This window comes from Gopherus flavomarginatus, chromosome 8, assembly GCF_025201925.1.
Source record: "Gopherus flavomarginatus isolate rGopFla2 chromosome 8, rGopFla2.mat.asm, whole genome shotgun sequence".
Lineage (NCBI taxonomy): Eukaryota > Metazoa > Chordata > Testudines > Testudinidae > Gopherus > Gopherus flavomarginatus.
The window spans coordinates 20667626-20690674 of NC_066624.1; the positions used below are offsets into that span (position 1 = coordinate 20667626).

The 23049-nt window shown below is 45.3% G+C and overlaps 1 protein-coding gene across 2 annotated transcripts; it reads right to left on the minus strand.

Annotated features, from left to right (window-relative positions):
* Positions 1–889: 889 nt before the first annotated feature.
* Positions 890–22076, minus strand: UPRT (uracil phosphoribosyltransferase homolog). 2 transcript variants are annotated; one of them, XM_050964702.1, is made up of 7 exons: positions 21749–22076; positions 10235–10277; positions 6614–6683; positions 4355–4417; positions 3305–3466; positions 2321–2419; positions 890–1327 (listed from the first exon to the last, which is right to left on the minus strand). In XM_050964702.1, the coding sequence occupies exons 1-7, from the start codon at positions 22024–22026 to the stop codon at positions 1221–1223; spliced, it is 822 nt and encodes a 273-aa protein (XP_050820659.1). In that variant the 5' UTR covers positions 22027–22076; the 3' UTR covers positions 890–1220. The 2 variants fall into 2 exon arrangements, with proteins under 2 accessions (XP_050820659.1, XP_050820660.1); XM_050964703.1 differs by lacking the exon at positions 21749–22076 and adding an exon at positions 13325–15846.
* Between the last annotated feature and the right edge of the window lie 973 nt (positions 22077–23049).

Here is a 23049-nt window from a genome sequence, read left to right on the forward strand (position 1 = left end):
GAAGTTTACCACTACACCACACTACAGCATTTAAGTGTTGGCATATTTTTGAAGGATATTAAGTACCATGTTAAGGTGAGGTACAAGTTTTACAAGCAGGCAATCCAGTTGCTATCACTGATGTGGGGAAAAAAAACGTTTTTTTGCTTCTCTTTCCAGAATAAACTGTTCGCGCTAGGTATTCCAAAAAATTACAGCAAGACAAGACCCTATTATTTTGTTGTGAACTTGAAGCTGAGACTTATATAATTTACTGTAAAACATTTACCAAAAAGCTAGAACTACATTTAAACTCTTTCAGAGTTTTAGCATGGGTTTAAGAAGCATCTAGACCTAATTACTAGACATAAAATGCAAGATAGCTACCAATATAAATGCCTTTCCTAGGAATGCTGGCTAGTAGACAGGCTAGAAACCAGGCATCACTTCATCTGACAGTTTACTTATCTTTAAAATGGCTAATTACAACATGTATGTAGCTTAACACATAGGGATTTTAATAAAATACTTTGCAGTTGTGCCTTATGTAGAGATTTTTTGGAAGACTGTACTGTTGCCATCTTGAGCAGTAACCACTTGAGCATTTTCACTACAGTGGCAAGTGGGTTATGGTGGAAAGTTTCTTTATTTTTTTAGTACTACAGAGCTTAATGAGGCACCTACAATATGTTTTACTATGTGGAATTAGTCCATAGAGAACACAGTGACTTTAAAAGGGTTGAAATCCCATGGCTGTGAGCACCAGCCAAGGGCCAGAAATCTACCTCTGGTGCTAATGTCTATGCAGAGTTCCAAGTTCCTTCATGATTTTTGAATTATTAAACTAAGCTGTAATGACTACACCAGTACAATGCAAACTATACCAACATCAAATGAAATGTACATTGCATGCTTTGCAGGATCATTTTATTTTGCTATTGCAAATAGCTACAGAACAGAGTTATGAAAGAATAAATAAGTTAAAGCACTGAGTAGCAATTTCCAAAAGCACATAAAAGGGCCTTTAGTTTATAATAATTGAATGTGCTTCATTATTGCATCTGATTCAATTTTCAGAAAGTAACCAAAAATGAATGTAGGTAAAATATTTTTCCCCTCTGGCCAAAAAAGATTTTAAATATGCCTGCAGCCAGCCCTGCTACAAATAATAAAACGTAGAAAAAACACCATTGTAATATCATACAGCAACATACTGACATAACCAATTTGTGTTCAGTGTCTCAGTCCGTTCCAAAATACTTCTGTCCAAAGTGTGTTGGTGCAACAGGATGAACTTCTGTAGTTAAAATTGTGATCTCTGGGAACTCCTGGATGATAGATTTGGCACCTTTTAAGGAGGAAAGAAGAAAATAGTTGAAATTACACTTTGTAGTTCAGCCCTGCGCCTGTAGGATTTTATAAGCAGTTGAGCAGTACCTCACCTCTGCTGTTTGATCCACTGTTTGCATTTACACCTGGCTGTGCAGCTGACTGGCTATCAGAAAGTCTTTCAAGGATTGTGTATAGTCCTACTCTGATGAACAAAGTAGTTACAGGCTACTGTGAATTACCTAGGTCTACTGCATGCTAGTGGCAAGAATTTCTACTAGTGTTAAATCTACAGTAGCAGGAAACCACAAAAGATCCCTCCCCCCCATTTACAGAATTGGTGCTTTCATTTTTGAAAACTGATTGAGAAGTCAACAGCAAGAAATACATGGCTATGCTATCCCTGGATGAGAGCTAGCCCCAATACAGTTCACAAACAAAAGGTAGCTTTGCAGTGCTCTGTAGGACAGGGACACATTCTGTGTAACTGGCTACCAGGTGATTCCTGTTACCAAGAATTTTTCACAGCTGCAATTCTGCCCTCAGTCCTGAGAGCAGGTCTGCTTTCCTTTACTGCTATGTCTGTTTGAATTTCATGAGTAGCCCTGACAGGCATTAGAATTTCTCCATTCTCCCACCCTACTAAACAGAAACCAAAAGTCATTCTCAAAGCCCCAGATCTCAGCAGAATAAAATGGGACTGAATTCCTTTCTTAACCAGTCAATGCCATTGTTATTCACAAGGGATCGCTACTGAGTCATATGACATGATCTTGAACAGAGGGGAGAAGAAAACAACATCAAATTGAACCAATGCCTTTCGCATCACATTTTATAAACTATCAGGACCACCTTTTGTTTTGTTTACATTTTATCCATTCTTTTTCTCGCACTTCAGTCCCCAAATAAGACTACATTAAGTCAGCTCACTGGAACTCTTTAAAAATCTAAGCACTGTGTACAGTTCGGTGTTGCATGAATAACCTCCTCCCCACCTATTCCTTCAACTTACCATGAGGTGTGGAGAATAGGCTTAGTAGGATAATGACACTTGGTTGAACGCCATGTTCTATAAGAACTTTTACAGCTTCAATGACAGTATTGCCGGTGCCTAGGAGGAGGGGAAAAACAAGACTGTCCTTATCAGAAAAACTTCACAAATCATTTGGAACTAGAAGAAGGAGGATTCACATTCAGAGGGGATTAGTGTGCCACCAATACTGGCGTGTAAGTAAATAGAAAGAATATGTCCCTTTTCTACTGCAGTACAGACCACTCACTCTGTTACCCACGGAAGCTTAGTCCCTTGATGACACTATTGCATCTATGCATTAAAATGCTGTATTAAGAGCCTGATCCAAAGTCTATTGACATCAATTGGCTCAGGATCAGTCCCTAAGGCAAGAAATCACAGTTGAAACAGAAAATGGCAATTGAGCTCCGTGTGAAGGAGCTGAATTAAGTATTAGAGAATTTGCTTCAGCCTGACGTAAGCTCTACCAGCTTCTGAGGCTCTTTGGTGGCATTAATTAGTTTAATTTTGAAATAATATAAACTGTTAAATAGAATTATTAATTTTTAAATGTAAAATGAGCATTAACTAGTATTTAATTAAATTGAAATTTTAAAGTGTTTAGTTCTAAAACTTTTCTACACTTACATACTAAAATGTATATATGAAAAAAGCAATTTACAGCAAAGCCCAGTTCTCCCCCACCCCACATACACAGTGGGTCATACTCAAGTAATTTGCACCACATTTATTTTTACCTCATTAGAGCTATGGCCTCAACATGTGCATTTTAAAGGTAATGCCTGAACAACTAATGCAGTTTGACTAAGGCTTAGTCTAGCAGAACTTGATAAATTCCCTGCCGTATTGCCCAAGGCAAGCTAAAATCCTACTAGGAGCCACTGAAATTCAGGGAATTTTACACAGAACACCCATCAGTCAAACAATATTTAATGCCACCTAAGACCGCTCTAAGATACTCACTCAGTATTGGGTACATGAGAAGAACTTTTCTCCTGTAAATGTCTGGTGGAAACTTGGCATAGTACACTTTGGCTCTCTGAGTCTCTTCGTCGCTCTGTATCAGGATTTTTCCTATTCGGATGGATCTGCAGCAATCCCGTAAGCCTTGTTCCATTGCCTCTCCTTCAGTTCAGCAACAACAACAAAAACCCTGTTACACATCAAGGAAGAAAGCACAACAAGCTCCTACTACTGAAGGGATATTCAATATTTAACTATGGTAAGGAGATTATTAAACCAAATGACTAAAATCACATTAGATTATTAACTGGAAATTTTCACTCTGCTTAGACAATGAAGTTAGCCTGATCAGTATCACTCATTGGACCCAAGCACCAACACAAGGCTGGTTTTCCCGGATATACCAAATCTAAATCTAAAATAGAGCAAAATTTCCTACAAACATTTTGATCATTCCTACTCAGTATGAAAAACCCCTTTAAGCACTGAGAAGGAAGCTCATCTGCAACTCTCCAGATACTGATGCAACATCATGATGCTACAGAGGGGACATAAAACATTGCATCAAGTGGATTTTAGCCTCTTGCTGTTAGATCTTTAAGAGCTGTTGCTATCAAGCTGCTAATAAAGCTAGATAAAAAAAACCCACTAGCGTTCCCCAGGATGTGCACAATTTCTACCAGTAGCTGCAGTTTATTTGGAGAATTGGGGGGGGGGGAATTAATGTCAACGACAATGGGGGTTTCTAGAGGCAGGAGAGGAAGGGAGGCCTTGCTCCATTTGACCTAGCACCCCTTCTCTAGCAGCCACAGGAAATCCCCAGCAACTGTTCGATTTCCTAAGGGATTAATAAAACACATTACTTGACAGTGGTGGGTGTAAGCTTGGTTGGAACAGGACACTTATGAAGAGAGAAGAATGGCAGTTGGAGGACTTCAGTGAATTTTGTTCATCAGAGGAAAAGGGGTTGTTGCTGTTCTTAAAAGCAAGGTGGTAAAGAGATTTAAAGAAGAGCTTTAAACACAGAAACGTTAAGAAACCAGGGCCTACCACTTCTCATGATGCTGACTCCACAGTTTCCCTTCTCAAATTTCACTCCTTCATACTTGTACCCTGTGGGAGGAAAGACAGACCTGATGGTCAGTGGAAGTCATTGTTCCTTTTTAACCCATTTGGTGCCCCTTTAGGTTATAATCTTAAATGATACTCCCATGAATGGAACTAATCTCTCTCTAAGTACATACTGTATAAAGAGGAGCTACGGATGTGTGCCAAACTCTGCATGGACCAGCAGTATGACAGTGTGCCAAATACTATAGGCCTAAAAAAGCGAAGGGCAGGGGAACAAAACCGTAAGTTGGCAAAGGGCTGGTAACATGCGGTTTAGAAAAGAGCCTTCCCTGCTGTAGGATTTTAGTATAACAACTCGTAATCTGGGCACTCTTCTTATGAAGGATGCCATACAAAACAAAGCTGCATGGTAACTTCCAAAGAAGCCAATGGATACATGCCAGTGCTGTGGACGGATACCAGAAATATAAAACTACCAGAGTTATTTGATTTGTGCAAGGAATAACGGGAAAATACTATGAGTGTGATGGGGTCAGCTGACAGCCCTGGAAGCTAAAGTCCTTTACTTATTCAAAGAACAGCTTGGACAGCAGGGCAAGCGTCCCCTGCCCAAACGCTGTGCTTCAGTCTTAATACCAAGGCTGGTGCCGAGTTCAGTCTACACCTGTGGAGAATGAGGGAATTATGTGTACTATTTTTTATAAATATAAAAAGCCCCTGTGGTTCTCTGTGAGATGTTACCCAGCCTGACTGCCAGGAGATAAATCAAAAGAAGCTGTTAAGAGGGAAGCAAACGAAAACTGAAATAATGTCCTGGAGGAAACACTGGGAAAGCTGTTTATTGGGAACTAGCCTGGATGAAGCCAGGAAGTGGGTAAGCAAGGTTTACTCTTCTCAAGGCTTAGCCTAGGATAAAAGGGGATGCTAAACAAAAACGCTAGCCTCAGGCACGCAGAAGTGAGTGGCCAGAGGTTGCCCAGGGAGTGTCAGCAACAGCTGCCACTCTGGCAAGGAAGGACAGATACAGAGGAGGCAAGCTGCAAGCATGACAGTCTGCTTCTCCCTGCCAGAGATGAGGGTTACTCACAAATGCTGGCAAGGCAAGATTACAGCACAGGTATGGGGAAATGTGTATAGGGCTCTGTTGCATTAACTCTTTGCTCTGGGTGCTCCGGTCTTTTGGGTGTAAGAATACTTAATGCTTTGTTTTGGAAAAGCTGCTCTTTAGTTGCTTTAACTAGTAAGAGGGTTCGAGAGCTAAAGTGATATAGGTGCCAATGCTGTTGGGTCTGTCAGATTAACACAGTTGGGAACACAGAGACCTGGTCAGTCCATGTGGTGCCATCCAGAATGAGCTGTAGGAAGCCAGGCCTGTCACCTAATGGGAACATTCAAGAGGTCTACAGCACAGTTTGCTCTATAACCATGACAATGGCCCAGTCAGAAATCCTGGGGCGTTCTTCTGCAAAGGAGCTACCAGCTGCATATTGGAACACAGTGAACTCATTTCACAGAGGCCACTTAAACAGCTTTCAAGTGGTGTCAGTTGTTGATTGACATGGACTGGATTTGAAGCGAGTGTTCCAGAGGAGAAAGGCAAAACTGCTGTTAAACCACTAAGACTGTGTTAATCTGTATTACTTTCAGAGCCCCTTTTCCAAATTCTAGCTAATGCTACACTGTTTCCTGTTTAACCTGTCTTGTCTGTAACCTCATATTTGGCTTCAACAGGAACAAGCCAAAATGAGTCATCTGGGTTCTCTCTAGTGTTAACACACAGATGCTTCCCTGCTGATGTAGAAACTAACTTCCTGCTCCTTTGTCATCACTGCCAACTGATCCATGGTTGTAGGCAACAAGGTACAGAGAATTTTGCAAGGCCTCTTGAATCTGCCTAAATCCCCCGAACTCTCCTTAATGGGTAAGTAAAACATCATTAGTTTTATTTTCATCATCACAGTAAGGGCAAGTGAGCACATCTGGCACCTGGACTGGTACATTTTCATGATCATTTTGCAAGATTGATTTAAACTCTTACTAAATAGCTTCTGTGTTTTGCTGAAGTGCATTAGCCAGTAAGGTTTGGGTTTTTTAAATATCAGGAAGAGGGGCCTTAATTTTGCACTCTGACCTGAATGTTCAGCTGAGTCAGCCTCACAAGGATTCTAAGTTCTACTTACATGTAGTATGAAGCTTTTACTGCCGACCCTACCAGCTGGGGAGTAAACGCCCAGTTACCTGTTGGAGTGGTCACTGTGCATTCTGTATATGGTAGCTGATTTAATCCCTCTTCAACCACAAGTCTGATCTGTAGAACCAAAGGAAAGCACCAGCTTAGAGAGGTTTCTTACCCATCAAGGTAAGGTGCCGTATTCTAGTAGTGTTACCAACATGCAGTGAACATGTCCCCTTGCCAGTTTATTTTCACATCCCGATCTCCATTCAGGAGCTGCAGTGGGCTGCCCAGAACAGCCTGAACCACAGCACAGTAAACACAAAGCCAAGTTCCCCAAGGCAAGTCAGTCAATAGAGAAATCTCATCACCCCTCCTTTTGACACCTGTCAGTTGTCATTATTATGGGATGTTCTGCAAAGAGATCGCACATTCACAAACATGGCCCAGTTTTAGCAGGGAGCGCTCTACAGGAGGCAGAGCCAGTAAGTTCCACAGCTTCAGGTGACCTGAAAACCCCTAGTCCTCCCCCAATGACAGCTTTGTAGCTGTACCCCAGGCAAGGTTATTTAAAATGTATTAATCTGACGCAGGGATGATTTCCCATGAAAGGAGCTCCAGGTATTAAAGATTTAGAAAGTATCGTGAGCCAGCGATTCAAAGCCCAGAATGCTCAAAAAAACCCACAGCCAAGCAAAAGTGAAAACCCATTAAGCAAAAGTCACTGTATAATAATATAAGTGAGGCAATCTCTCTCAGGACTGAGTGCACATATTTCTCCGGGCAATGGATAAGTTAAGGTTCATCTCCGCTGTTCTCATTCCAGGAACAGGGCAAAACCCACCAGAGGAATCTTTTCCATCCTTCCCTCTCAACCCAGTTTCCATAGGCTGTCTGTCTAAGGAACTTCTTCAGTTGCAGTCAGTGCCAAAGGCCTTTTGATTCTGAATTTCAGTACCGTTAGTGGCATGACAAGTTTGATAACACTCACAGAATTATAGAATATTACGGTTAGAAGGCACCTCAGGAGGTCATCTAGTCCAACCCCCTGCTCAAAGCAGGACCAATCCCCAGACAGATTTTACCTCCGTTACCTAAATGGCCCCCTCAAGGATTGAACTCACAACCCTGGGTTTAGCAGGCCAATGCTCAAACCAACCTTAACACAAGAATGTCCATTTAGAGAAAAGTTTTCTAATGGGCCACATTCAGAGGTGATGGAAGGTTAAGTCAGTGAGTGAGTGGGTCAGACTTGGTGTAATTCACACATCCAGGGGCCAAAAGACAAGAAAAACAATCAGCAAGATGCTGTAAGTAAATGTCAGGAAAGATGGATACTTTCATTTTTCTCCATGGCATATAAATTACACCAAACTGCATATCAGGAAGTGGGTCCAACAGAGTCCTGCAGCTCCATTGGCATCCCCTGTGAATTTGGCCGAATGTGTCCATCTCTAGTCTGGTAGTTCCAGCTAACAGGAAGCTGTCACCGCCAACTTTTCCCCTTTTTTAATGTGAAGTTTTCTTTCTTGCTCTTTACTGGCACATTCTAATTCTGACAGCTTGAAGGAAATGTTTTGATATTTCACCATCAAAGCTCTTATCCAAGTCTTTATAATGCTCAGATCATCTTCTTAGACCATTATTTTAACCATGTGCCTCCACTAGCTTCCCCTTCTCCTCTACAAACACCAGATTTGTCCTCACCATCATGATTCAGCTGCCTGACACACTCTTCACAGATGCATTAACACATCAGTGACAGCCACTTTCCCTCTGCCAGCCTTTCCACCTATTAGTCCCCTTCTCCCCGTAGTACCTTTGCACACACCCTCCTGCTGTCTATCACGTATGGAATAAGCTGCATGAAAAAAATTTGTACTGCAAAATTTATCGGCCTTCAAATCTCTCCCTATGACTCACCTCTGCTGTGACCCTCCAGGAGACTGCTAGCAGCCAGTGCCAGGCGGGCAAAAAGCCAAACTGTGCTTACATCCAATCCCACCACTCTGTTTACTTCATCCGTTACATTTTGTCATTTGGGCAGTGACTGGATTTTTATTAGGTTTGTACAGCACCTAGCACAATGGAGCTCCAATACGTCTGAAGCTCTAGGCGCTACCAAAGTACAAATCAAACAATAAAATACACAAAGCAAGACATCCCACAATCCTAGGCATGGGTTCTCCATTTCTTTCCAGCTCTCTCTCTCTCTAACAACTGTCAAGCCTGTTGCATGATCAGCAGGTAGAGGCAATCCTGTGAGCAGCAGCTCTTGATCTGTAAATGTGCTAATTAAGCAACACTGGTCTCTTGCAGCATGAGCCTGAGTTTGCCTCAGTGACTGGAAAGTTGCAGCCTGCAGCAGTGAGGGAGTAGTCTGTACATCCCCGACACTGGCACAACACCTCTAGGAAAATATCAGAGGGCCCAGGGTGAGAACTTTCACACTGGGGAACTGTAACAGGGGTAAGTTAGGGTTAAGGTTTTCTCCTGCCCGTCTTGCGATAGCCATTATTTCTCTTCTATCAAAACTTTAGCAACATATTTCTGACCTATTTTTTGAAGTGATTTGATAGCCAATTCACTGGGAGGAATACCCCTTTGAGAGTAGGGCATGATGGGAACCCTCTCCAGGGTGAAAAATAAAGTGCTTTCAGAAGGAGGTCAGTATGGTAGAAGCTCTTGTAGACCGAGAGAACCAAGCTCTGTTAATGTTCAGTATGGCTTATGTCTGGCTTTCTTTCGGTTGAACAGTGTTTGAATGTATTAGCATTGGACATCTGGGCTTTAATATCTTTATTGTTTGCAAATCTTGACTCTGCATATAATAAGATTTTGGGATCTTGACTCTGCCTATAATAAGATTTTGGGAACCCTGACAAATAGGAACAGTGAAATGGAGCTGACCTAGAAATAAGTCTTTCATATCCTGCGTGTATCTTCCATGATTGTCCTTTATCTGCTTTAACTGTCACAAATGTGTGCTTAAAACAAATGACGTTTGTTGAAGACTGTGACACCCCACATTCTTCACAGAAATATGGTTATGACATGAATATGGCATAAATAAGATGTACTTTATGCAAGATGGCTTATGTAAGATACCATTGGAAAGATGATGATTTACTGAATGCGATTATCCAATTTGTATGCATGTATCATAGCTTTAACATGTTAGCAGATTGAAGTAAAAACCCTGGGCTCCCCAGTAGTGTTACTTTGACCTGTTAATATGTACTGGTGGAGGTATAGGCTCTTGGATTATTATTACTATTATCTATTTGTAATATCATGTAGTCATGGACCAGGACCCCATGTTCAGGCCATTAAAGATCCCATGGCACTTTTAACAAGAGTATGGGTGTTATTCAAAGGGAAATTGGAGCAGGCACTTCTTGCTTACCTATGTTTCCCCAGCACTCTCAATTACCTACATGCTTTTCACTTGTGTCCTAACATAGTAGTGTGTGCTGTTAAAACAGCTGCTGCGTTCCTCAGGTGGCGGAAGGTATTTGTGAAATCCTTTGGCATGAAAGGCATCTTATTACAAGACATTAAGAAAGTTACTGTCAAACAGCATTCACTTTGTATAGGAGTGCATCACTCCCACACGATGACTGCTCTAGCATGAAAGTCCTGTTTAACACAAGCACAGCAACAAGAAGCAGAAATTCTCCACCTACCAGACGATCAGCAGAAAATACAAAGTCCCCTCTACTGGCTGTCCTGAAAAAGGTAACAAAAGTGCTAAATTAAACCGTGGAATAACTTTTATTTCGATAACATTGATAAATAATTCAAGGATAGTACATTGTGCATAGCAGGAGTTCTCCGCATAACTAATTTATACTGGATAAAACTAATTGGAATCTCTTGATAGTGGGTAACTAATATTCATGGAACGTAAAGCTACAGCCAGGCTTGCCTCTCACTACAGGCTAACATTTTGCAGTGCTTTGCCCAAAGCAATTAGAATATGAAAACTTAATATTGTTCTGTAAGCTTTCCATGGGAAAATCTGATCTTGCTTCCACTCCATCCTAGGAGGCCACCCAAACTATCATATGTTCACTGCTTGAATTTACAAACATTGTGCCTGATATCCTGCTTCCAATCAAGTCAATAGTCAGAAGAATTGCCACCAAATGGGAGCAGTACTGAGCCCTCCAGCGCTGAACTAAGAATCCAACTGTCTAACAGCCCTAAAAAAACCCAAACAAGCCATCAATATATCATGTAGGTATAGCATATAGCGGGGTAGCAGCAGCAGCACTCAGGCGGTGATTTAAAAAGCTCCGTGCTCTGGCCACTGTGGGGAGCCCGGGCCCTTTAAATCACCAGCCCAGTCTCACTGCCACAGCTCCGGGGTAGCGGCAGCAGGGCTCCAGCAGTGACTTAAAGGGCCCGGGGCTCCACACAGCAGCCAGAGCCCGAGACCCTTTAAAGCGCCACCGGAGCCCCCCTGCTACCGTGCTATGTTATATCAAAATGATGCACTTATTAAATTAATTATATTGACTTGGGAGGAGACCTGGGTCTCACTAAGCAAGCAGTGTTTGACTGCATAAGAATAGAGAATAATACTGAAAATATGGCAGATCAGTGGTACATCCTCACCTGGAAAACTGTGTTCAGGCCTGGTCACCCGATGTCAAAAAAGATAGCAGACTCAGGAGTTCAGAGATGGGTGATGAGAATAATTAGAGGCATTGAAAAATTTGTAATTGGAATAAAGTAAGGTAAATAGTCCCAATCTTTTCCTATAGTACCATGATGAAGGTATATAAAACTAAGAATGGTACAAAAAGGTAGATTGGGAACTATCATTCCCACATTCCTAATAAAAGAACAAGGAATATTCAAGGAAGTTGTAAAGAATAATATCCTGCTTGTCACAGGATATTATTCTGGTCAAAAGCTTAGCAGGATTTGAAATAGATTAGTCATTTATCTGGACGACAAGACTATCCATCATTGTTACAAGCTTAAAACATAAGAGTTTCTGAAGGGGTATAGCTCTCTAGCTTTAAAGCCTAAAGCAACCTCTAACTAATGGGGGAGAGGGGTTTCAGAGGAAACCTTCCTTGGTGGGAGGTTATCCCATAAATACCTACTGCAAAGTGTCTTGCACTTTCTGCTGAAGCATCTGGCACTAGTAACTATCACTGACAGGATACTGGACTAGATGGACCGTTGGTCTGATTCAGAATGGCAGTTCCTCTATTTCTTTTCCTGACTACTGGGCAAAAGTACTATATGACATCAGTGTGTATATTCAAACAAACTGAAGAACTCTTGCCTTTAATCTCTGTTAGATAACTTGGCTGTTACCTAATAACAGTAAGCAGTTTTCAAATAGGGTGGGTAGGTTTGTTTTTAAGCATCTGTCCTTTTTAGACCCCTATTGATATGCAGGGGAAGGTTCAATTCACATAATATTTCAGTGAAATGTCATGGAAGCATTATTTATGGAAGATTATTTTTTTTAATTCTGTTTTGTATTAAAGCAACAATATCACAAAGAAGAGAAAATATACTGAAGCAATACAGCCATGTTCCGCTTGCTGTGAAAACTAAATGAAGGCACCGAGTGTATTTTAAATGTCTGCTCTGCTAGAAGTGGAACAGGCAGGGGATGCCACCCTCCACTGCCCCCTCCTCCCCCCCCCCCCAGCAGTGAAGTCATCTCACTGATGTGTTATGCACTGCTGAATCATCCAGCTTTGTACAGCAGTCAGGAGTATATACCCTGCTGCTTTACTGTCTTCAGTTCTATATTATTCACTCTAAACACTGCAGGGAATAAAAAGCCTAAGTAGAATACAATAAAATGATCACATACAAAAGCCACAATAACCTTTAAATACCTACATTAAATCCTGCCTAGTGTTAGGTCTGGATTTTAAACAATACAGACACACTACTGATCTAAACTAATGAAGTTGCTTCTATGGAAACCAGAGATCTTGGGTTCACTAGACTTGATTTTACTGTAAATTGCAATACTACAAGTTTTAGCCTCGAGATCACTAAATCTAATCTATCCCTGCTATGAATGAATGAACTTTTGTGAGATGATTTTTATAGTCTCACCAGCACCGAGCTATAAATAAGAGACTACAGCAGTGTGCTCCCACATAACCAATGTTTAAATGTACAAGTATGCACTCCATTAGAGGATTCAAAATTCACATCCATTAGACTTAAACTGTGGGCAACCACCTCTAACTAAACTGGAAAGGTTGCAAAACTGAGCATGTTTGTGAAAACATCTTGGATGTAGAGATTAGGAAGTGGGATGGAACCTATCGTATCCCCCAGTCTCCTGTACACGTGGCCAGCTCCTGTTAACATTAAGGACAGCTACATAAAGAAAGCAAAAGGAACGTGGACAGCTCTAGAGAGAGAAGTGGACTAAGTCAGTAATGACGATTCAGTGGACTAACAAGCTTTCTTATCCAGTATGAGGCAATAGAAGGACTAAGAATAATGCCAATTAATTTAACATCTGTAGGCTTCAGGGGCTGTACTGACAACAATGCCAGGACAACGTCCTGGTGATGGCAGAAGAACCTAAACAGAACAGAAAGGAGAGAAATACCCACCAGCTATTTGTGGTGATAAAATACATATATTAAGACTTCATCTTGCAGACACAAGGTTTATCCAAGAACAGTCACTTGCCAAATGGGCCCAAATCTTGGCCATCCTGTACTTTGTCACATGCCGCTGACCAGAGCGCCACAGCATGGCATGACTCCTAGGATACTTACAAAACTCTGTGTCCAAGAAGGGGAAACCCATGGAGTGCCACCCAGCCCACAATGGTGAGAGCTTTTTTAAAGTGTCTGATATTTTGCCTGATTTTCCGCACCATATTTTGCAGCAGATGCCTGATAGTTATTGCAACTGCTGGATTCCATTAACTTCCCTGATTCCTGGAGAGAGGAGAGAGAGAATTATTTGCATGAGCTCCCACTTCCCCATGCATCTCCCACCATGGAATGAATACAGAGCCCCTCTTCTGCACTAGCCCCAACTGTCCTCAGGATCCAGTAGGCTAATATGGAACTAACCTATGTCAGAGTAAGGCCTGGTCTACACTATAGGGTTAGGTCGAATTAAAAATGAATGCGTCCACACGACCAACCCCGTTTCGTCGATCTAAAGGGCTCTCAAAATCGACTTCTGTACTCCCCGGCAAGGGGAACAGCGTTAAAATCGACTTTGCTGAGTCAAATATGGGGTAGTGTGGATGCAAATCGACGATATTGGCCACCGGGAGCTATCTCAGAGTGCTCCATTATGATTGCTCTGGACAGCACTTTGAATTCTGATGCACTAGCCAGGTCCACAGGAACAGCCCCGGGAACTTTTAAATTTCATTTCCTGTTTGGTCAGTGTGGCAAACTCAGCAGCACAGGGGAGCATGCAATCCCCCCAGAATTGTAGAGCGTAGAATGTTTCTACGCTCCCCATCATCTCCATCCCTGAGGTTGTCACAGATTAGAAGGTGAAAAAAAATGCACTCATGATGACATGTTTTCCAAGCTCATGCAGTCCTCCGACACTGATAGGGCAAGGCTTAATGCATGGAGGCATTCAGTGGAAGTGGCCAGGAAAGAATTAAGTGAGCGCAAAGAGCGGAGGCAGGATGCGATGCTGAGGCTAATGGGGGAGCAAACGGACATGATGAAGTGTCTGTTGGAGCTGCAGGAAAGCCAACAAAAGCACAAACCCCCACTGCATCCACTGGATAACTGCCTCCCCTCCTCCCCATGTTCCATAGCCTCGTCACCTAGATGCCCAAGAACACGGGGGGGGAGGCTCTGGGCACCCAGCCACTCCACTCCAGAGGATGGCCCAACCAACTGAAGGCTGTCATTCAAACAGTTTGATTTTTAGTGTGGCTACAATAATCAATGTGGCCTTGTCCTTCTCTCCTCCCGCACCCAGCGCCAGCGCGCTTTTAAACATCCAAAGGCACATTCTACCACCATTCTGCACTTGCTCAGCCTATAGTTGAACTGCTCGTTACTACTGTCCAGACTTCATGAACAGATCCCTCGAACTCGTTGCTGGGGAGCAGGAGAGCAGAGTTACAGCGGAAGCGGTGGATGATGACGGTCTGCAATCCTACTGCACCGTTTGCTGCCAGCAGCACCCAGAAGGACCAAAACAGATCCCCCAAGCTTGTCGCTGAGAAGCAGGAGAGCAGAGTTGCAGCGGAAGCGGTGAATGACGAAGGTTAGCAGTCCTACTGCACCGTCTGTTGCGAAGGCAAGGAGCTGCTGCTGTGTAGCAATGCCAGCTGTTGCAGGTGCTTCTGTGTCAAATGCTTGGAGGTCCGGGTAGGGTAAGGTACCTCGGCCAAGGCAAAAGAGGAAGAGCCCTGGAGTTGTTACATGTGTCAACCACAGAAGTGCTATGGGGTTTTACAGCGCTGACCGGACTGGAATGTATGGCTGCAAGACTTCTTCACCAGCGACAAAGAACATTAATATGATGCACCTAAAATCTAAAAAGGCCCACACCTTTCCCAGAGTCACTATCCTTGATAACAGAACGTCAATGACTGCATTGGCTACTTGGATCACAGCAGCCCCCACAGTACTTTCCCACAACAGCAGCAGTGACGGTGAGCTGAGCGGCCTCTGTGCTTACCATGGTATGGCGTCTGCATGGGTAACCCAGGAAAAAAGGCTCGAAATGATTGTCTGCCATTGCTTTCACGGAGGGAGGGGCGACTGGCAACACATACCCAAAACCACCCGCGACAATGTTTTTGTCCCATCAGGCATTGGGAGTTTAACCCAGAATTCCAATGGGCAGCAGAGACTGCGGGAACTGTGGGATAGCTACCCACAGTGCACCACTCCGTAAGTCAATGCCAGTCACAGTAGTGAGGACACACTGCACCAACTTAATGCGCTTAGTGTGGACATCCACAATCGACTGTATAAAATCGATTTCTAAAAATCGACTTCTCTAAAATCAACCTAATTTCATAGTGTAGACATACCCTAAAAGACTACCCTCCTCTGCTCCTGAATAAGAGCCACAAATTGCCTCTCACAGCCCTATATATTGGCCACTCCTCTCTCATCCTGCCCCTCCTCACTTTGTGGCTTTTTCACACTGTCTCAGTGCCTCGATCATCCATCTTCTGGTGCACTAAGAAAACACACTTCCCCTCTAACACTTGCAATTGTGGTGCTCTGTTCCTTTTTATACTACTTTCTACCTAGAGAGAGCGCTGAAACCAGACATGATCTGGATACCTTGTAAGTGAGCCAATTTTTTCTTCCTTCCCAGCACTGTCTATTAATGTCTCATTACGATATCCATATCAAGTAGACCAAGCTCTTGGAAGCAGGGAACTAGTCGTGGCTGTAAAGCTCCACACCCATCCCTGCTGCATCCATTCTTAAGAGAGGATTTCCAGCACTACAACTGCTTAAAAAGACCAGACAAGATGAATTATGCTATTCCCAGAAAAGTTCATCACGGCAAGTTCTAGTCACCCTGTGCCTAACTGTTCCTTCTCCCCTATGTGGTTTAGCAGGGGACATTTTAGAATCTTCCTGGATGAAAGACTATTGCACCCTGGAATCTTTCTCCACCACTGAAATGCAGCTGTCTTTCTCAGATGGAATGTGGCAAGAAAAATGCTGCAATTTTTCCCCCCAGTGAAAGTGTAACAAAATGAGAGGTGAAAGCCCATGTTACATTGGAAGCCTACTTGCCTTTTTGAACAGCCTCAGTGGGTCCCCCCCCCCCCCCTTACACAGTAATGTTTTTTCTAGTAAATGTTTAGTGAAAAGCTCGGAGTGTCAGTTACGGCTCTGCTGCCTTGTCATCATGTCATGTTCAGGATCAAGAGCAGCTCTGAGACTTGTCATCATTTCAGCAGATGTTTTAGTGATCCATATTTATGAGTCTCCACCTCTTCTAAACAAAATACCATAGCCTTGCAATGAATCTAATATGTAAATCTCCTCAAAGGAAGAATCAGCCAGTGGCTTGTAGGCTTGCCAAACCCAAAGACCTATTGAATACACTTGGAAAAGCTGAACACTTTTTTACTTGCAGCAAGAAAGATACCCACCTGGGTTCAGTAAGTGGGATATTTCCCTACATTCCAAAAATTACAGTTTTCTTTTACTAGCCTCAAAACTCTTTACAGGTGAAACCCTTCTCACCAACAAGTTTTGAGTGGACACACCACCACCATGGGTTGGGGAGGCAGAACTTAATCCTCCCTCTCTCCACAGCCCACTCTCACAGCCCCTTTCTGCTCTGCAGTGGAGATAGCTGCCAGGAAGTGTTTCTGATGTGCAAAGTCGCTCTCTATGGAACCTCCACACCCTGTACAGCGACACTGCAGCAGCTCTGTGCATTCTGTGCCTGTGATACGATTACTCTTCAGCACACAGAGAAACAAGATACAGAAAAACCCTAATTCAAAATAATTTAAACTACAGAAGATAAGGTTACTTAATGCATACAGTGTCCTGGAGAGGTGAAGTATTGTACAGATATGGATGATTTGAACCATTGCTTGAAAATTTTACACAACAGCTACTGTCAATGGCCCAACCAAAGGCAGATACAAAAGACCAGGGAGGGTCACTGGCAGTGCCCGGTGGCAACTGCTGCAATAGTCTGCTTCCTAGTCAGCAACAAAGAGACTCTCACAAATGTTGACAATTTCACTGCTGCCCAACCCTGTCTGAATAACAGCCAGGAAACTGGCAAGAGTGTCTGCTTCATGCTGCTGCTCACTAACTTTTAAAACCCTGAGAAAACAATCAAAGGCAGCTCGCTCCCTTAAAATTGTTCCAGAGGCAGCCTCATTCCGTTCTTCTCCTCTTTCACAATTGCTTTCTGGGAAATCCAGCACTCAAGGACTTTCTCTATTCCCCTTTCTTGCTCTGGTAAGTTTACATCTATTAGCTACTGGGAAATGTTAGTCATATCTGTGTGGTTCCCTTCTCCTGTTCAGCCACAGAACATGTTTCAGTCATTGCAAGTCAGTAGCAGAACCTAACTGGAACTCCAAGTCACGTGCTGCTTTAGACTCTTCTTGGTATTCTTATGTGCATTATTTCAATACTTGTTTAACAGGTGAGGCTGCAACATATACCTCACACTGATTTAGTGTCTTAAAAACTTGATTTTTTTTAAATAAGCCACGCTTACAAAAAGGGAGGCTCTCCTTGAGCAAAGGAATGAATGTGGGGGTTCAAAGCAGCAGGAATTTGAAAAACAATCTGCTACATGCCAGAGAAGTGGGGATTGTAATGGAACTACTGACCTATCCAATAACACAGTGGCACCAATGGATGCGTCTACAATAAATCTGACATCATAGCCAGTGAGCAATGGTTCTTCCTGCTCCGAAGCACAGGACCAATGTAGTACTGCTTTCTATTCTCTGTAGGTTAATAGCTCCTCATTACATACTGTGCATTTTAGCATGTACATCCAAAAGCAGGAAGCAAAGTCATAACACAGCAAGGAGGCAGACACTATGAAAGCTACAGCACAAGTCTTAGAAGTAAGACAAGAAGAATAACTTACTCTGAATTAAGGAAAGTGTAAGCCTCTTTCAACTTTTGCAATGTTTTAACTAAAAGTATAAAGAGGTTGTTTTTCTTTTTTACAAACGCTAGGTCTTTCTACCTGTGAGGATTCCTTCCTGCGCCTGCTTTTAGGGTACTATTAAAAAAGAAAGAAGGAAAATGACGAGAGACTAGAACTATAAAAACTGGGCAGTTAGTCATGATTTCATGTTTACTAGATGTGTGAGGGGTAACTTCTAGTCTCAATCAAAATATTAACAGGAATGATCTGGCAGTTGATCTACTTTAAAATCACTTCTTTGGCCAAACTAGTGACTTATTGGTCATGCCCTGCACTACTACGAACATGTTTCTGTTCTCAGCCCCGGACTCTTGTTCTGAGATGGGAGACCTGGAGAAGAAAAGGGACTCTGTTCTGTGTAGAAATTAGCAGAATCTTGCAATATATCTGTTACTTAAGGAGTAGTGTTGTCTGACTCCAAATCAGAGAAAACCTGGTTGGATCAAGACGTGTCCTACGAGTGGGGAGACCAGGAACAAGACAGATGAAGCGGGTGAAAGGACACTTACATTGTTTTTGACTAGTTTCTGTCTTTGTCATGCACAAAATTTAAACAAGCCTGGACATAAGAGACTGCATCAGAATCAAGACAGTTGGCTTGCAACTAAAATAGACAGTGTGGGTGTATCTCATGTGACCAATTTCCAACAAATGCAACAGGGCACATGCTGGTGCCCCATACCTTCCCCAGCTTCTATTTATGGCTCCACACAGACTTTTCATTCTGTGCACAATATAAAAAAATCCAAAGAGCGGTTGAGTTTCACAACCATTTCCATGTCACACCTTGATGTTCTGTAAAGCAGTGTTTCTCAACCAGTGGTCCCTTACGCAGTTTAGGAAGGCAGCAAGCTGGTCCCTGGTATCAAAAAGGGTGAGAAGCACTGCTCTAGAGAAAGGAAGTGGCAGCTTTTTACACAAAGTCTTACGTTCTCTTGTCTCAAAGGCGACAAAGGGCTCTGAACCTGCCAAGGCCTAAGCGTGGGTGGCAAAAGACTCAAACTAAGGAGTGCAAAGATATTACAGGAAGCTTTAAAGTCACGGGATTAATTTATTTATCATAAATGGTATTGAAACAGAGTTCACAACAAGAATTCTGCATTTCTGGGATTAATTATTTACAGTTACAGAGAGAACAGGCTCTAGGTGAACTGGAAACTGTCCAATTCACAGCCTCTCATGCCCAGCTCAAGGCTCTTGAGGTAATCCATGCTCACAAATTACCTGAAACAGCTGCAACATCTGGCCACTTGACCCAAGGCTTTGGACCATTACTGCAGAATACTACAGTATTTGTATAAGCACTAACATGTCTAGGGAAGATGATGTCGAGGCCTCCTACCAACGCTAAGGCTTAGTGACTATTCTGTGATCATTCTCCTATGAAACAGTCTGCATGTGAGATCGGAATCTGATGCCAAATTCAATAGACATATTCAGAGATTGGATTCCATAACATCCATCAGCCAGGACCCAGAGTGGTCTCAAAGCACATATCCCCACCCAATGTTGGAATCTAATTTCTTCATATGTCAGGACACGGACAGTTTGTTTAAATACATTTATAATGCTGTTTGTTTCCTCTGAGAGGGTAGGAAAACATTTCTAATGCTACAGAGCAGCAATGGAGATACCAAGACAAGACAATTCAAATTTGTCACCAGTGTAACCCCATGTGACCGCACCAACCCTTAGGGTTAGTAAAACTTGTTAGCAAACCCTGGGTTTGTTAATCTAGGGTTTAAGCATCTACACTCATTTGTAACCCCAGGTTAGGAATCATTGAACCCGAGGTCCCAGCCTGGGGTTCCAGCATCTACACTGCATTATGTAACTACTCATACCCTGGACTTAGCCTCCTCCCACTCTAGCCCTTTGTTTGTGGTTCAGTCTGGAAAAACATGATTGTCCAGCAAACTTGACTGTCCAGAGGACACAAAGTCAAGCCCATGGAATTGTGAGATGCTTTTGGCAGCCTCCCAGAGCATGAGTCCAGTGAGGCTGGGTCTATGCTGCAAAGTGAGAGGGCTTGAACCCTGAGTCCCAGCTGGACTAAGGCTTGGACCTTCCACTCCCATAGGGTCCTGGGACCCTGAGTCCAAGCCCTGGCTTTAGGCAATTTGTGTTTAGACACAAGGGGGAGTTTAGGCTTCAGCCTGAGTTTGAACTCTAGGCTGTAGACGTATCCTTAGGTTATGTCTAGACTGTGATAAAAGACATGGCATGGCCGCAGCTGGCCTGGGCTTGTGGGGACCTGGCTGGGGGGTGCTATAAAATTGCAGTGTAGGCACTGGGGCTTGAGCTGGAGCCCAGCCTCTAAGACCTCATGCAGAGTGAGACTCTCAGAGCCCCAGCTCTAACTTGAGCCTCAACATCTATACCACAGTTTAGTCCCACAGCCTGAGTGCCATGAGGCCGAGTCAGCTGACCCACGCTCTTAGACTTAGTGCTGTAAGTTTTACCCCAGGGCTGGCTGGAGACAGACCCAGAGTGCTTCAGCAGCACATTCTGACATGCTGCTCCTCATGTAGCAAAGGGGCACTGCAGACAAAGAGTCTAAGACCCAGAAGCAAAATAAAACCCAAGACACTTACTCGCTCCTTGAAATGCCCACAAAGACTGAGCAGCATCTAGGTCTCAAAAAAAGCAGGAAGCCTGAACAGTGGTGTCCCTTGTGTGACCAGCTACAGTGCTGCCGGATGCACCCTAGTTGTTACCAAGAACTGGCCCTACTCACAGCCCTACTTTGCTAAGCCAAGTCCTGTCACTTAGGACACTTTAAGCCTTGCCTGATTCCCTCTCCATACTATTGCTGCCCACGCATACCCCACAGCCTCCTGCCTGCCCCCTCAATCCCTCCTGCTCCCCCACCTGACCCCCGTTTTCTGCCTGCCCACCTAATCCCACCTCCTGCCTGCCCCCCCAGCCCAATCCTTCCTGCTCCCCCATCTGACCCCCGTCTTCTGCCTGCCCCCACCTAATCCCACCTCCTGCCCCCATCTGATCCCTCGTCTTCTGCCTGCCCCCCCAGCCCAATCCCACCTCCTGCTCCCTCCATCTGACCCCCCCAGCCCAATCCCACCTCCTGCTCCCTCCATCTGTCCCCCGTCTTCTGCCTGCCCCCCAGCCCAATCCCTCCTGCTCCCTCCATCTGACCCCCGTCTTCTGCCTGCCCCCCCAGCCCAATCCCACCTCCTGCTCCCTCCATCTGTCCCCCGTCTTCTGCCTGCCCCCCCCAGCCCAATCCCACCTCCTGCCTGCCCCCCCAGCCCAATCCCACCTCCTGCTCCCTCCATCTGTCCCCCGTCTTCTGCCTGCCCCCCCAGCCCAATCCCACCTCCTGCCTGCCCCCACAGCCTATCCCTCTTGATCCCCCACTTGCAGCCTGGGCCTCCTCAAACCGATCCCTCCTGCCCCCAGCCGGGACGCTCCCTGCCTCCTGCCTGCCCGCCCCCCAGGCCAATCCCTCCTCGCCTCTCTCCCCAGCCCGATTCCCTTCTCCCCACGGCGGTCCCCGCTCCCCCACCGCCCCGGCCGGGCCCTGCTCTCACTTGTCCCTGATGATGGTCTGCAGCTCGCGGATCTGGTCGTTCATGGGCAGCAGCTTGAGCTGGGCTCCGATCGGCAGCGGCTGCGGCCCGGGCTCCTGGGGCGGGACCCCATTGCTGCCGCTGTCCGGGCTGGGGCTGCTGGCGGGGCCGGGCTCCGCGAAGCGGATCAGCCGGGTGCTACCACAGCCGCCCCCCGCCCCGGCCGCCGGCTGGTCCTCCTGCTGCCGGGGGCCGCCCGCCGCGCCCAACGGCCGGTTGTGGCAGGGCATGGTCTCCATGCAGCGGGGCGCGCGCCGCCACCAGCCGCCCGCGCGCAGCCCGGCGCCCTCGCTCCCGGCCGGGCCCGGCCCGCCCCGTCCGCGCCCATTGGCTCCCGGCCCTGCCACTCCCCACTCAGGCGGGGTCCAGCGGCCGGGAGCATAAAGCCCAGTTTCCCGCCACGCCCGCTTCCTGCGCGGAGCACGCGGGAGACGGCGGGCAGAGGGCTCCTCCCTCGGCGCGAGCGGTCCGGGCTCTTAGTTCCCGTCCCGTGTCCCCTGCTGCCCTTTTCCTTTCCCCGCCGGGCAGCGCCTAGCGCGATGGGCCGCTGCGCCCTGCTGGGGTACCCCGGTGACCCTACTCCCCTGAGCCCCCTTCTTCCACGTCGGCGTGTCCCTGGCGCTCCGCAGCCGCGTCGCTCAAGGCTCAGCAGGGCCCTCCCTGCCCCCCGGCAAGTTAAATACAGGGGCCTCTGCCCTGGCCCCGCGATCGCGGCCCAGCTTAGCCCCCCACTATCCTCCCCCAAGGCGCGCAGCCGGGCTGAGCACCCACCTGCCGACTCGAGCCCCCCTGCGGCGAAACGCCTTCGTGGGGATCCCTGGGTGGGCAGGCGCCTGGCTGGGCTCCACGCCTTGCGGGGGGCTGCTCCAGCGGGATCGCCAGGGTGATTTGTAAAAGGATTGAGCGTTCAGCTCAGCAGATGTTGCGGGGGGGGGGGTGCCTTTAACTATTGCAAAGGGGGAAACCCGCTGCTTAACCCATTTTTGTTCAGCCCGTGTAAGGGTTGTCCGAGCAGGTTAAAGGGTTTGCAACGGCCCCTATCCGTTTAATAGCCAAAGTTGTTGTTGAAGGGTTTTGCCAACTCCAAGGATAGAAATACATATTTAACGTCAAAGGAAGTGGTTTTGCATATTGATGTAATAGTCCTTAATGATGTTGGGAGACTAGTTGACATTGAGTAAACTCTACCCCCACATCCCTCTGCGCTAAAAAGAAAATTTGTTGTAAGAACAAGCCTACTTGATGGAGGGGAGGGGGGGCAT